At 39.3% G+C, this 14,147-nt stretch overlaps 1 protein-coding gene across 1 annotated transcript in view; it reads right to left on the bottom strand.

The window, feature by feature from the left end:
• LOC149162935 (peptidyl-tRNA hydrolase, mitochondrial-like) overlaps positions 1-3,290 on the bottom strand; it is a 155,374-nt gene extending 152,084 nt beyond the window's left edge. The window contains exon 1 of the mRNA XM_089435315.1: positions 3,174-3,290. Within this exon, the coding sequence (XP_089291441.1) occupies positions 3,174-3,189 (16 nt within the window). The 5' untranslated portion in view covers positions 3,190-3,290. The remainder of the gene's footprint in view (positions 1-3,173) is intronic.
• Between the last annotated feature and the right edge of the window lie 10,857 nt (positions 3,291-14,147).

Below are 14,147 nucleotides of genomic sequence, written 5' to 3'. Positions count from 1 at the left end.
ATGACTTGAGAGTCATTTCTCACACACACTTCTATCTTGATTTCTCTCCACTTGTCTTGGGTTTTAGTGGAAGAGAAATCTAGGAGTGGAAACCCCAGTTGTTAGAGGAAAAGAGGTTGCCCTAGACGCAGATGGAAGGCAGCCATAGACGCAGACTAAAGGTTGTCCTAACGCAGGCCTAAATCCAGCCCTAAATGTTGGTCTAATCTAGCCCTAAATGCTGATCTAATTCAGCCCTATCGCAGTCAAGTTTATCGGCTGCAACGAGGGTTTGTTGTAGGTGACAGCGTAGTAAGTAAAGGTTGTTCCAAGTGCATAATGATGGGCAGATTAGGCCGAGGAACAGCTGTGTGGACAGCATATTGAGTAGGAGTCTTCGCCACTGTTTGGAGGGGTCCGAACTGTTGGAGAAGGGGCCGAGTTCCCTTGTTATCATGCCGCAGCAGTAAAGGGCTGTTGGAAGGGCAGCCGCAGTCACAAGACTGGTTTGTGGGCAGTTTTAGTGACACATTCATAGGGCCGCAGTGAGGGACTGCTAACAGCAATTGGGAGATGAAGTTTGGATGGTCGAGAGACCTAGAATAGACCTCTTAACCAGGCTACAGTCACCTCTAAGGACAGCAAGGCAAACAGGGGTATTTTCCATATACGTTAGGCTAGTGGTGTGCCCTAACCAGTCAAGTACATGCACAGAACCCTAAGCAGAAATTAGCAATACCCTAACCAGTCAAGTACATGCACAGAACCCTAAGCAGAAATTAGCAATAGCATGCAGCAAATTGAGGGTTGTTTGTGGACTGATAGTTAAATGCATGGGACAGCTAGGCAACTAGTACAGCAGTACTAATAGGACAGCTAGGCTACATTGTGTTGCTAACATGCATGGGATAGCAAGGACATTGTGCTGCTAACATGCATGGGATAGCAAGGACATTGTGCTGCTAACATGCATGGGACAACAAGGTGACATGGTGCTGCTAAGACACATGGACAGCAACCAGGTATGCTAAGACATATGGGACAGCTGCAAGGTATGGCAAGGCAAAGTGGGACAACAGCTGTGACATGGCAGAAGGCACATGGTACAACAGCACGGCTATCATGGACAACATGATTAACAGTGGCAAGCATGGTGTTGCAAGCACATGAGACATGTTGTCTGACAACATGGTTCAACCATGGCACATAGGAGAGTTGTGCAGCATAAGGTGCAACAGTCATGAGCTCCAGCATTGTGATGATGGGTGCAGCATGGTGTAGCACAGTGAGGTGCAACATGATGATGAAATGCAGCACAATGAGAGGTGAAGGAGTCACCTTGGAGAATCAGTTGAAGCAGCATGTCTTCAATTGATCTCATGTATCATCTTCTAGAGATGATCTCTGCTCTTATCCAGATAAGTCAAAGTGTTGACTTCTGTTGTAAATGTACAATCTCTCTCTTTCTCTCTACTGAACTATTGAAGAACATAAAAGAAGCATTGATCAAGGGTTTCCCCACATTGGGGTTTGTCCCTGGCTAGCGACACATCTTGTGTCCTCTTGTCTTGGCTTGTCTTCTGCAATTTATGTTTATGTTCTATCTGCAGTTTACTTTAATGCTAATCTGGAAAAGATATTGAGCTAACTATGAAAATTGAAATAAACTGCTCTAAGCATAGAACATACCTAAAATTAACAAAGGGCCACTCCTGAAAACCAAATCCCTATCCATTATGTTTTCAAAGAAGAAGGTGTAGAAGCCCTTCCCATAGAATGTCAACATAACTTCACCCTTAATGAGCGGCTTCCAGTTCTTTTCTATCCAAAACTGAACCGAGCGCAGAGAAGGCCAAAGGCCCATGAACTGTCCAATAAGGCCTTGGTCCGCTAGCTAAAGAGCACAGGAACGAGCTTGAGGGGCACTAATATTAATCTTTGGGATCTCATCTGCCTTTTTAACAAATCACGACGGACCTTGCTTCTGGAACTTAGGGGCTGCAGCAACCAGGGAGTTGAAGGCAGCTATTTCAGCAGCCAAAGAGCCTTCCTGGGCCGGCACAGCCATCTGGGCTTTCCGGCCAATCAAACGCAGAAACTCCAAGCCCGGAGGGGAGAAGGAACAGAGGGAACACGGGGAAGGGGGCAGGGGAGTGGGAAGGAACCCTCAACAAGAGGCCAAGGGCACGCAGAAGGCAGCCAAGCACTCGCAGCAGTCGGCCATGAAAGCGCTTCAAAAATTCCCTCAAGTCCGAAAGTTCTTAGGAATCAAATGGAAGGGACTTCTCTTGAGAGGTGAATTTTTTGAATTTGCAATAAAAGTCATATACAGAGATTTCTACACTACTATTGAACATGTTAATCATATCGAGTATTTAAAGTGTTTTTAAGATGACTCTGCTAGACGAATGGAGAAAAACAGCGTCCACTGCAAGATAAATTATACTCATCTTTGGTTTCTACAGCAAACTATTGATTAAACTTTTCTCTATGACTTCTAGGCAGATTACTTGTAATTTTGTGTTTCCAACAGAAGTTTAGTTGCTGATTGCTAGGTCAAGTTGTATCCTTACCTGAAAAGATATTGATTATAGTTTGCATTAGTATTTCATCCACTCGCTTGTGGATCTAATACCCTTCTCTTCAGTTTAAGACACAAGTTTAATTGGAACGTCGGAGAATAATAAGAATTAGCTCTCCTGACAGAGAGAGATGGTAGACTGCTTTGTGGCCTGCTACTCACTGTTTGTGATCAAAATCCAGAGCAGGCAAGCTCAGACAACATGCCACTTTTGGCATCAAGTACCCGATGGGATTTCACTTTAAATGTCTGATCAACATGGATAACAAATTGAACTTATCTGAAATATGTATAGGCCTCAAATGAAGCAAACGATTTCTGCGAAAAGGTGGAGGTGAGGGCATGAAATAAAATATTCCACCTACAGCATAAAATTGTGCCATAGAGCTTTTTTCCGATACGTTGTTTGTACCTCAAACACCGGTTCTGATTTTTAAACAATTAAAATACTCCCCGAGGATAGAGACACGCAATTTTCAAAACGTGAAGAACAGGAACCTTACAGGGCATAAAAGCCCCTGTGAAACTGATTGGGCTTCAAGGGTTTACTGAAATTGTCCGCTGTAATTTACAGTTCAACGAATTTCAGAAGAGAGGAAGTACAAATACGTACCTTGTGCCCCGAGCATCTCCAGCGTCCCACGATTCTCAAACTCTAAATGCCCCGCTTCAAGAACATAATATCGGTCTATTCTTTACCTAAATTAAATAACATGATGTGTTGTATATATTCCAAACCTAAACTAAGTTAAGTATTTAAATAAATATTTGTTTAATTTTTTTTAATTAATTTTATTAATATAATTAAACATTTTTTGGGATATATATTTGATGTTGAAGAGAATGATAACAGGTTAAAATTTATTTATTTAATATTGAATGATGGTAATTTTTTATATAATATTCATATTATAATACACATGTCATGTCATTAGAGTATAGATTAATATAATGAGAATTATACAAATTGTACACATGTTATTTTTACATATATTTTTCATATTTATATTTTTTATTTTATTTTTTTTAAATTAAAAAATAAAATCCATAAAAAGTGTCTATTCAATACTTTACACTAATGAGAAAATGGAATTTTTGGATTTAATCACAAGCCATTTGTGTTTATGGTACATAGTAATTATTTTTTTTTCAGAGAGAAAATCCACACATATGGCCGAAGCCTACAGATATTTTTTACAATACGGCCGAAGCCACCAGAATATGGTCGAAGCCAACAGAAGCAGAATATGGCCGAAACCAGCAATATACGGCATAGCCGTTCGAAATCGCCCAGCGAGGGGCCGCCGCAGGACTCGATCACGGCTGGGGGGTGCGAAAGCCAACCGCCCCAGCCGTCCTAACATGCACCTCATGTAATTAATATACAATGTTATTTTTCAAATTATTTATATTTATTGTAATAGTAATTAGTGATATAGTACATAGTAATTAATAATATATTATACAAAAATCAATTATTGCCATCATTACACAATAAGAAGGGAGACATTTCAACCAATCATATTTGAGATAAATAAAAATAAATTTAATTTCATAATGTTAAACTTTGGATAGATATTAAAAAAAATTAGTCAAAGAAAAACTAATAGCAAGTCAATGAAAAACTAAATACGTTATATCCTAATTCTCCAGCTGTAAGTATAATAATAAGAAAAATTGAATTTCCAATTTCCAATGGTTAATTTATAGTTTGGGGGTGTGGGGCCACAAGGAGGGTGGGAAACAATGGTTGGTTTAACATGCTAGGAAACAATGGTTGGTTTAACATGCTGCTCCATAATAGCTTCAAGTCTGTTTTATGGAGTATTAATTTTTGTATGGACTATATGAATATATATTATTTATTATTTATATTTAAATTAATTTAGACCTATCTTAATTCTGAATTTATGTCTCAAAAAAAAAGAGCTTTGCACCTCTATAAATTTGATCCCTCTCAATGTTTGGTAAATCTGGAGTTATGGATCTAGGCTAATTTAATTATTAATTATAATTATAATTTTTTATTTTTTATTTTTTATTTTTTTAATTTTATTTTATTTGTATGGAATTTGACATAATCAAAATGTTTTAGGTTGAAAGAGGGCATCTAATGCAACGGTGAGTTGAAGGAGAGAAGGGAATGTGCTCTTCTAGGGTTTCTCGCAGTTTCCATTCTATGTGTTGCAATGGCAGTGTCGAGCAGGGGGGGCTCAAAGGCCCCCTCCTTCCGAGACGGAGTCACGAGAAAGGGCAAGGAGCCTGAAACCTCATTTTTCACAAAGCTTACTACATATAATGCATACAGCACCTCTAAAAAGTCAGTTGTCAATTGCCCTTGAGAGGGAGGGGTGGGAAAGAACTCGAACCAGAAGACCAGCTCGCAGCAAACGGCTGCACGTGAGAAAGCACAAACTCAGACTCAGTCAAGCAATAACTGTAAGCCAAAAACGAAGAAAATACCAGTTCTAGAAATACAAGACCTGGATGTAGAGGCGTACAGAGATTTCATGCAACAAGATGCCATTATCTACAAATTTATGGACATTTGGCCCTAAAAAAAAAACTAAATTGGTGGATACAAACCAAGTGGCGCCTAAAGGGTGATATTAGGCTTCAGCTAGGATCTAAAGGTTTCTTCACAATAATCTTTGATCTCCTTGAGGATTGAGATCACATTTTTAAGGGAGGTCCATACTTCCTCAACTCTGCAAGACTATACATGCGTTATTGGAAAGAAAATTTCACCTTAGAAAGAGAGGACTTCACTAGGGTACCTGTTTGGTTAAGACTTTACTCTTTGCTCACAGATTACCAGTCGCCTTCAGTGCTCAAAGGAATTGGAGATGAAATAGGAGAGTACATCAAAATGCCTGAGGGCACGAGAGTCGGCCATTATGTCTCATATGCTTGCAACTATGTCTATCTAGATGTCTCAAGTGCACTTCCGGAGGCTATAAAGTCGGTGTTCATGGATGAGGCGTGGATCTAAAACATAGACTATGAACACATTCCCTTCAAGTGTAGGAAGTGTCATGAACACAAATACCTCTTCAAAGATTGCCCCCAAAATGCCTCCCAAATGGCCAACACTCAAGCTCAAAAAAGATTGATGAACAAGGCTTCACAAAAGCACCCACCAGAAGCGGGAACAACAAAAGAAATCAAGGAAAACATGGTCAAGGGCATCTATCCAATAGAAACAAGTTTGAACTCCTGGAAGAGGACCAAGAAGAACAAAACATAGAAGAAACCACAATGGAGGAAGGTGAAATGATGAACTAGCAACCCACTCACCAAGAACAGAACCTGGAGAGCACTCCCAGCCAGAGCCTCAACAAGAACAGACTACACTAAGAAGATGTAGACATGGACCAAGAAAATAAAGAAGATTAAGAGGAGGAACAGGTTATAGAAGAGGCTTTAGGAGGAGTCGATCTCAACACGATAGCAGAAGTGTGGGAAAAGCTATTATCCCAGAAGAGTACATTAAAAAATAGAAGGAGCATATCTAATATAAGACGAGCTAAAACATACTACATCAAAGAGACAACTAGAAGATCACGTCAACAAGGGAATATTGTCCAACATTTCAGTCAACTAGTACAACCCCAAGGGACCAGGACGGAAGCGAGGCAGGAAAACAACAAGCCAACTCCTACATGAACTAGGTGCCTAATTAATTAATTAGGGAAAGTTAAGATCCCTCACCCTAACCCCAAATATTTCTCAATGAATTGCATCTCATGGAATATCAGAGGCTTAAATGACCCTGGGAAAAAATGACTTCTAAAATAGAGGATAATGACAAACAAGCCAAAAATAGTGCTCCTCCATGAAACCAAGCTTGTTATGGAAGATTTGTTAGCCCTGCAGAAACAATGTTGCAAATGCTACATTTATTTAGCTAATGCAGTGTGTGGTACAGTCGGAGGGCAGTTGATTCTATGGAAGGATTCGATCTATGAGCTAATTTCCTCAATAGCAACAAGAAGCTCTATTACAACAGTCCTGAAAATCACAGGAACCTCTAAAATAATATGTGTGACTAACATCTATGGACCTCATAGAGTTGATGAAACGATCCAGATGTTGAATTCCATAAAGAAAATTATCGAGGACATACCTCACCCCCATAAAATCATCGAGGGGGACCTTAATATGATCCTCAACCTTTCGAAAAAGAAAGGTGGACTTAGAAAATTAGATAGGGACGCAGAGGTCTTTCAAGAAGCCATAGGTTAGATGGGACTTATGGATATGCAAATAATAAATGGAACTTGCACATGGAACAACAAACAAGGAGGGGATAGACAGATAGCCTCTCGACTCGACAAATTCCTCATCTCTGATTCCATCTTCCTTGCCTCCTTGGAAACAAAATGTTGAAGCCTCCCTCAATAGGGATCAGGCCATTGGCCTATAGCCCTGAAAATTCACATCTCCACAACCCCTAGGAATCAACCCTTCAGGTTTGAGGCTTTCTGGTTGGATCATCCCGATTTCAGAACAATATGAAAAACTGGTGGGCATTGAGGCTTTCTGGTTGGATCATCTGATTTCATAACAATATGAAAAACTGGTGGGCAAACTCTCCTCCTCAGACAGGTACCCAATAATACCAATTCCAACAAAAGCTAAAGCATGTAAAGAATAAAATTAAACAATGGAACAAAGAGGCCTTCAGAAACATCATTAAGGACAAAAAGGAGTTGGAGAAGAGAATGGAGGACCTCTAGCAAAAAATCATCCATTAGGGCATCACTGATCAAATGAAGGAGAGGAAAAGGACTTGCAAAAGAGGTGGGAGGAAAGGGCCAAGCAGGAAGAAAAGTTGTGGCAGCAAAAATCCAAAGTGCAATGGCTCAAGTGTGGGGAAAGAAACACCAAGTTCTTTCATCACTCCATGATCCAACACAGAAAAACCAATAAAATACTTAGCTTGAGAAAAGTCGATGGAATAACAACAAGCACTCAAGAGGAGATATCGGAGGAATTGAATAGCTTCTATAGCAAAATCCTAAAGGAACCCCGCATAGATAGATCCTAGGCCATCAGAGAAATTGCCAACAACATTCCCACCATCTTAAATCAGGACCACAACATGATGCTTCTCAAATAAGTCTCTATACAAGAAGTGGAGGAAGTAGTGATGGCCATGCCATCGGGCAAAACTCCTGGGCCTAATGGATTCACCATCGAATTCTTTAAAACTTGTTAGGCATTCATAAAAGAAGAGGTCCATGCAATAGTGGAAGACTTGAGGATAAACAAAACTATGATGGGAACCTTCAATGCAACCTTCCTCACTCTAACCCTTAAGCAAGAAGGAGCATATTCTCTTAATCGTTTCCAACCTATAGCCCTTTGCAACATCATTTATAAGACCATCTCGAAGGTTTTGGCTAATAGGCTCAAGTCACTACTACCACTCCTGATATCGGCCAATCAAGCAAGGTATGTATAAGGAAGGCAGATTCTAGATAACATCATCCTATCACATGAAACCATTCATCCACTCCAATCCCTTAAGAAGTTTGGAATGTTGATGCAACTTGACATGTTGAAAGCTTTCGACAAAATAAGTTGGAAATATATTTAAGAGGTCCTCAAGGCCTTCGGATTTCACTGGGATTTTATTGAATGGATTATGGCCCTAGTCTTGGGTGCCTTCTTCTCCATCCTACTCAATGGAACCCCCACCCAACCCTTTGTTCCCGCAAGAGGAATCTGGCAGGGTGATCCTCTTTCCTAGTTCCTCTTCGTCCTAATGGCAGAAGGCCTGGGAAGGTCTCTACAAGTTGCCTGTGTCAACCACAACCTAACTGGTCTCAAGCTTCATGCCTCTTCCCCTGCTTCTACCCACCAACAATTCATTGATGATACCCTTCTTATGGTTATTCCAATAGCTGATGAAGCTAAAGCCTTCAAATGCATTCTAAACCTATTCTTTGAAGCATTTGGAACATTGATTAACCATCATAAATAATAAAAAATCTTCTTCAATACCCCACTGCCTATCCAAAGAAGCATCATAAGAATATTGGGATTCCAAAGCTACTCTTTACCCTCAAAATATCTAGGGGTACCCATAATAGATAAAGCCCTAAGGAAATCAACCTGGGAGGACCTCTTCAACAAGTTGCACAATAAACTATCAAATTGGACATTTTGATCTCTCAATCTTGCAAGTCGTCTGATTCTGGTCAAGTTTGTTCTACAAGTCGAGCCACTCTACCTCCTCTCAACTCTTGTCGCCCCCAAAACTGTTACAAACGCCATCTGCAACATCCAAAGGAGCTTCCTCTAGAGGGGCTCAGAAGAAAGGAAGAAATGGTCCTTAATTGGATGGAACCAAATTTGCAAGCCAAAAAATGCAGGTGGGCTCAGCCTCAAGGATCCTAATCTCTTAGGGAAAGCCCTTCAAGTGAAAACATGGTGGAGGTGGTTGGATCACCCTAATACCCCTTAGGCGCAACTCTAGAAATTGAAATACACTCCCAACCACAGCCACAAAGACCTCATTAGTCTCTCAAGCGAGGCTCTAGGTTCGACCATATTGTTATAGCACCATTTACCACTCTTGGTAGATCTTATGCTCTAATTATGGCATAGGGCAACCATTCCTTCCAAACTTGGTCCAAAATCTAAAAAACTGTGTTTATTCCCTTTATGCTACTTTGTCTGTGATAAAAGCGTGTACACGCAGGTCAGCATATACCTAACCTCTGTACATGTGTTAAAACACTTAAAAAAGTAAATTTCCTTAATTTCGAGCGGAGTTCACGGGTTTTACCTATTAATCACCTCCAATAGCTCGTGGCCCAATTGAAAAAACAAAAAAACAAAAAAAAACAAAAACAAAAAACAAAAACAAACAAACAAACAAAACAAACAAACAAACAAACAAACAAAACAAAACAAAACAAAAAAACAAAACAAAACAAAACAAACAAACAAACAAACAAAAAAACAAAAACAAAAAAAAACAAAAAAAAAAAACCAAAAAACAAAAAAAACAAAAAACAAAAAAAAAAAAAAAACAAAAACAAAAAACAAAAAACAAAAACAAAAACAAAAACAAAAACAAAAAAACAAAACAAAAACTAATTTGGAGAAGTATAAATAAACCTCCATGGGAAGGCCTTAAGGGAGAAGATATGATATATTGATACTATAGAGAGATTATCCCTGTGCCTCTTACACTCCCCAAAGTTTCAGGAAACCCTTCTTTCCTTGTTGGAGATATCCTTCATCTTTCTTGAGATATCCTTGTGTTGGTGATGGAGGAAGATTTCTGAGGCCGAGAAAGGATGGATCCGGAGGACGGTTCCGCTTCGAGCCGGAGAAAGACGACTCAGGTCGTATTTCTCCACCTTAGTTGTAACTTACTTCAATAAAGAAATGTTGTTCAGTTCCTAATATTAAACGTGTTTATGCGTTGAATTATATTGTAATTCGTTTATGAATTTTATATTGATGCGTAATTGTTTATTCATTTATATGATCGAAATTTAATATCATGAACATGCTTTATGTTTCTACTGTTGTATATGTTTCATTTGAATCATTTTCAGGAGAAGCTGAGGGTTTGCACCCTGTGGGATCTACCCAAATGTAGGACCTCCGGGTAAGGACACTCTTGCACAATTCAGTAGAATAAGTATTTAGGTTGTTTGCCTGAGCTTTTCTTGTTGTTATTTGCCATCCGCTCTATTGCGGTTTTCAACCCAAGACCCTAGGGTGATCTCACCCGCAACAGAATTGGCGACTCCATTGGGGATAACATTCTTGTTATTCCTGGTTTGGGTTTTTTGTTCTCAATCAGGGTTCATTTTCTTGATTGCTTGCTTTTACAGTGTTGTTTGATTCATTAGCGTCCCAGGGATCAAGTCTGATCTTCTTGATCAAACCTTGATTTTTGTTTTGTCCTAATTGAGCTTTGTATACGATGTTTTCTTGGATTATAGTCACGTATACACGCAGGTTTCCTCAAGCAGACTCGCGTATACGCGAGTTTCTTGTATTAGAAACACGTGTGCATGCTTCTGTGTCTTTACACAATGGTGTATACAGTTTTTTGAATTGTTTTTTCAAATCTATTTGCCCAGTTAGGTCTCCTTCCTAGTGATTTATGATGTTGTATAGTCATCTACTATCTCAAGAACTCAATTTTCCTGCAAGCTTTCTTTTTCAAAATCTCCTTCTCACTGAAAAGCCTAGTTGGCCTAAGATTGCTTCTTAAACAAGTTTGTGGTTTGTGTCTTGGGTTCAAGACTTCTGTTTGAAGTTCTTGGATGTTATGGTTTTCTTGAACAAGAAATTGATTTCGATTTCGTTTGCAGCCTGAATTTCAAGTTTCCTTGCTTTGCTTTTCCTTGTTTGATTAGAGTAGTTGCTTTTTGTGCTTTTTTTAGTGTCTCTTTATCAATTTTGAAAGCTTTTCTTTCTTTATATTTTGTGAGTTTGCTGAGGTTTTTTACTGTTGTTCAGATCAGTTTGTGCGAGTTTGTAGTCTTTCTTGTTTCAAGTTTCATTTATTAATGAGTTTTATAACTTGCAAGATATCAAGACTCCTTGTGCTTCTTTCTTGATCTTTCGAATTTAGTAGTTCTTTTTGTGACCTCAAAAGTTGCTTTACTTTCCTTAAAAGAAAAAGACAAAAACATAGCTTTGCCTTTCTTTTTGTTTCCAAGCTTTTGGATTTTTGGTTTCTTTTGATTTTTGTTTTTGAGCAATGGTGATCTTTTTGTCAATTTGTTTTGCTTGGTTTTGAGGGAAATTTGTTTTTAAATTTTTTGCCCTCTTTATTGTCAAGTTGGCTTATTGATCTTATAAAGAAACACTTTTGCTTCTTGTATGAGCATCCATGCACTATCATTATAGTTTGCATTAAGATAGTTTGCATTGCATGCATTTTAGTCTTTTTGTTAGCTTTTGGGTGTGTGGAGTGTGTTTTCTGGAAAAAGAAAAAATTGCTTGTACAAGTTTATTCATAGAACTCTATAGAAATCCCTTTTCATTGAAGAAAATAACTGCATTTGCATGTAGCTAAGTTTCTATTGGTTTTTGTTGCATCAAAACATCATTAGTTTCACTCTCATTTTTACCCATGACTTAAAGAACAACCCTATAAAATCAAGCGCTTTAATCAAATGAACTAGAACTTTTTATTTTTGTCATTAGCAAACACCAACAAGTTTAGGTTCATTAGGGCCTTAGAATAGGTGAGTGGAGAGATAAATCTCCAAGGCCGCTCAAATTATCAAACATAGTAGTTGAATAACGAGCGAAATCCAATATCGCTAGAAAGACTGGGAAAGCTTTGTGACTGGAGTTAGGCACGAGGGGAGAGTGAAGACAAGGAAGAGAGATACCCCCTTTCCTACTTGTTGGATCCCGCCTCACGACTGTTCTGCTCGGATTTTGATATGGGTTGGTGCCCATAGTTGCCTTTCCCAGGGATCTCATAGGTGGCTGCAGAGGGGAATCTCATGACACCTGAGGCTGACATTGCATCACGTTCAGCAGTACTTCTGGAGGATACCCTTGTGAAGCTTGGGTGCTTGCACCGGCAAAGGTTTTTGTCTGGACGTTAGCGTAACTATTTCTCTTACATTCATTGGTAGGTTTAGGTCGTTATTATCCCAAACTATCTTCGGAAGGTCCCTTACTTCACTTTCTTGTATTTTGGTGTCCGGTCCTCATCACCCGAAGCGGAAATACTCAGAAGTTGCTTGATTGGTTGCATCTTTAGGGACTTTATAGTCGAGTGCTCTGTGCTCTTTGTATTTAGTTAGCTTTAGGTGAATTTGTCTTGTCACTTTTAGACATTAGATTCTGAGTGAGTGACCTACCACTTTGTCGATCTTTAAAGGCTTTTGATCTTTCTTTTGAAAGTTGTGGAGTTGCCTCCTTAAGGAAAAGGTTTTGATTGTGCATCTCTCTTCCTTGGAAAGTCATTTGTACATTCCCGCAAGGGAAGGATCTGCGAATAATTTTGGTATGGCCAATATTCCTATGGAGACCAACCAAGGTACCCTCCCAAAAGGGGATCCTTGTGCTTTTCCTTTCTTTAGAAATATTGGTACCCCCTTGATGGCCACTTTGAATATTCCTGGATTGAATGTTGGACTACCAATTTGGCTATGGTCCACTCCGAATATTCCTGATGTTCTTGAAGCTTCTCAGATGAATGCTTTATTTCAAGGGCATCAAGTGGGTGTTAATTGTTCATCTTCTTTAAAAGAAAATTTTGGGTTTCCTCTTTCTCCTCCCTCGTGTAATAAGAGATCTAAAAAGAAGAGAAAGAGGAGGACAAAGAAGAAGAACAATTCTATCCAATCATCATCAACCTCTGCGAGTCATGTTGGAGATGAGCCTTCAACCACTGTAAGTCATGTTGGGGGAATAAGTCCGGTCACTGCAAGTCATACTAGCAATGCATCATCAACCTCTGCTAGTCATGTTGGAGATGAGATTTCAGCCGCTACAAGTCACGTTGGGGGCATACCTCTAGTCACGGCAATTCATACTAGCAAAGAGTCACTAACCTCTACAATTCATGTTACGGACTTTCCACCAACCACTTCTAGTCATGTTGGTAGAATTGATGTTGATCAGAAACCTAAGAGTAGAAGTTTTAAACCTAAGTTCCCTTGTAAGATATGCAAGGGAGACCATCTTACTCATTTGTGCCATGGTATTCCAGAGGTACAAAGGATATGGTCTGAGTCTGAAAGTTCTTCTAATCCTGAATCTGATATGGTTTCTCAATAGTCCCATCAACCATTGGTTGATAATGTGGTTGAGCCAGTGCAATCTCTGGTTGATTACACTCCTCTTTTGGGGGGTGAAGTGCCTAACTACATAGTCTGTTTGATTTCTAGTACAAAGTCTTCTGGTATAGGGGGCATTCTGATTTCTTCGAATGTTCCCCCTCCAAGTTCTAGGAGTGTCTCCTTTGATTGGGATAATCTTGTTGAGCCTCCTCTTCCTTCTGCTGCACCTTTCCAGATAAAGGTTAGAGTTAATTCCACAAATGTCTATCGATTTATGGTGGATGAAGGATCCTATACAAGTATTATATCCTCCTTAACTTGGAAATCTTTGGGTTCTCCAAAGTTGTTGTCAGCTGATAATCAGTTGTTAGCCTATGATAGAAGACCTGGTGAATCTATGTGTCTTCTTCCTCAATTACCTATTACTTTAGGTGGGAAGACTGCTTTAATCAATATGATGGTGCTTGATCGCTCTTTGGACTTTAATATGCGTGATTATGTCCATGCTATGAATGTTGTGGTGTCTTCACTCTTTCGAGTGATTTGTTTTCCTCATAACGGGAGTATTGTCAACATTGATCAGCTTGCATCTGATAATCACCATCCTAATTCGAATTTACTATAGAATACCCCTTGGTTTGTTCCAAGTGTTCAAGTAGACTCTACCCTACCACAGGTGAACTATGTGGCATTGAATCCTCAATGTTCAATTGCTTCTGAGAAGGATCCGTTGAACTATTATTTTCCTTCTTGGGACTTGGTCCTGACAATTGACCGAGTGATTTCTCCTATGGGGACATGGGACC

This window comes from Pinus tabuliformis, chromosome 5_2 (assembly GCF_031772625.1).
Source record: "Pinus tabuliformis cultivar Carrire ecotype Pingquan chromosome 5_2, CPIR1, whole genome shotgun sequence".
In the NCBI taxonomy this organism is placed as follows: domain Eukaryota; kingdom Viridiplantae; phylum Streptophyta; class Pinopsida; order Pinales; family Pinaceae; genus Pinus; species Pinus tabuliformis.
Note: the sequence above shows the minus strand (reverse complement) of the source record. Positions and strands in the feature narration are given on the sequence as shown.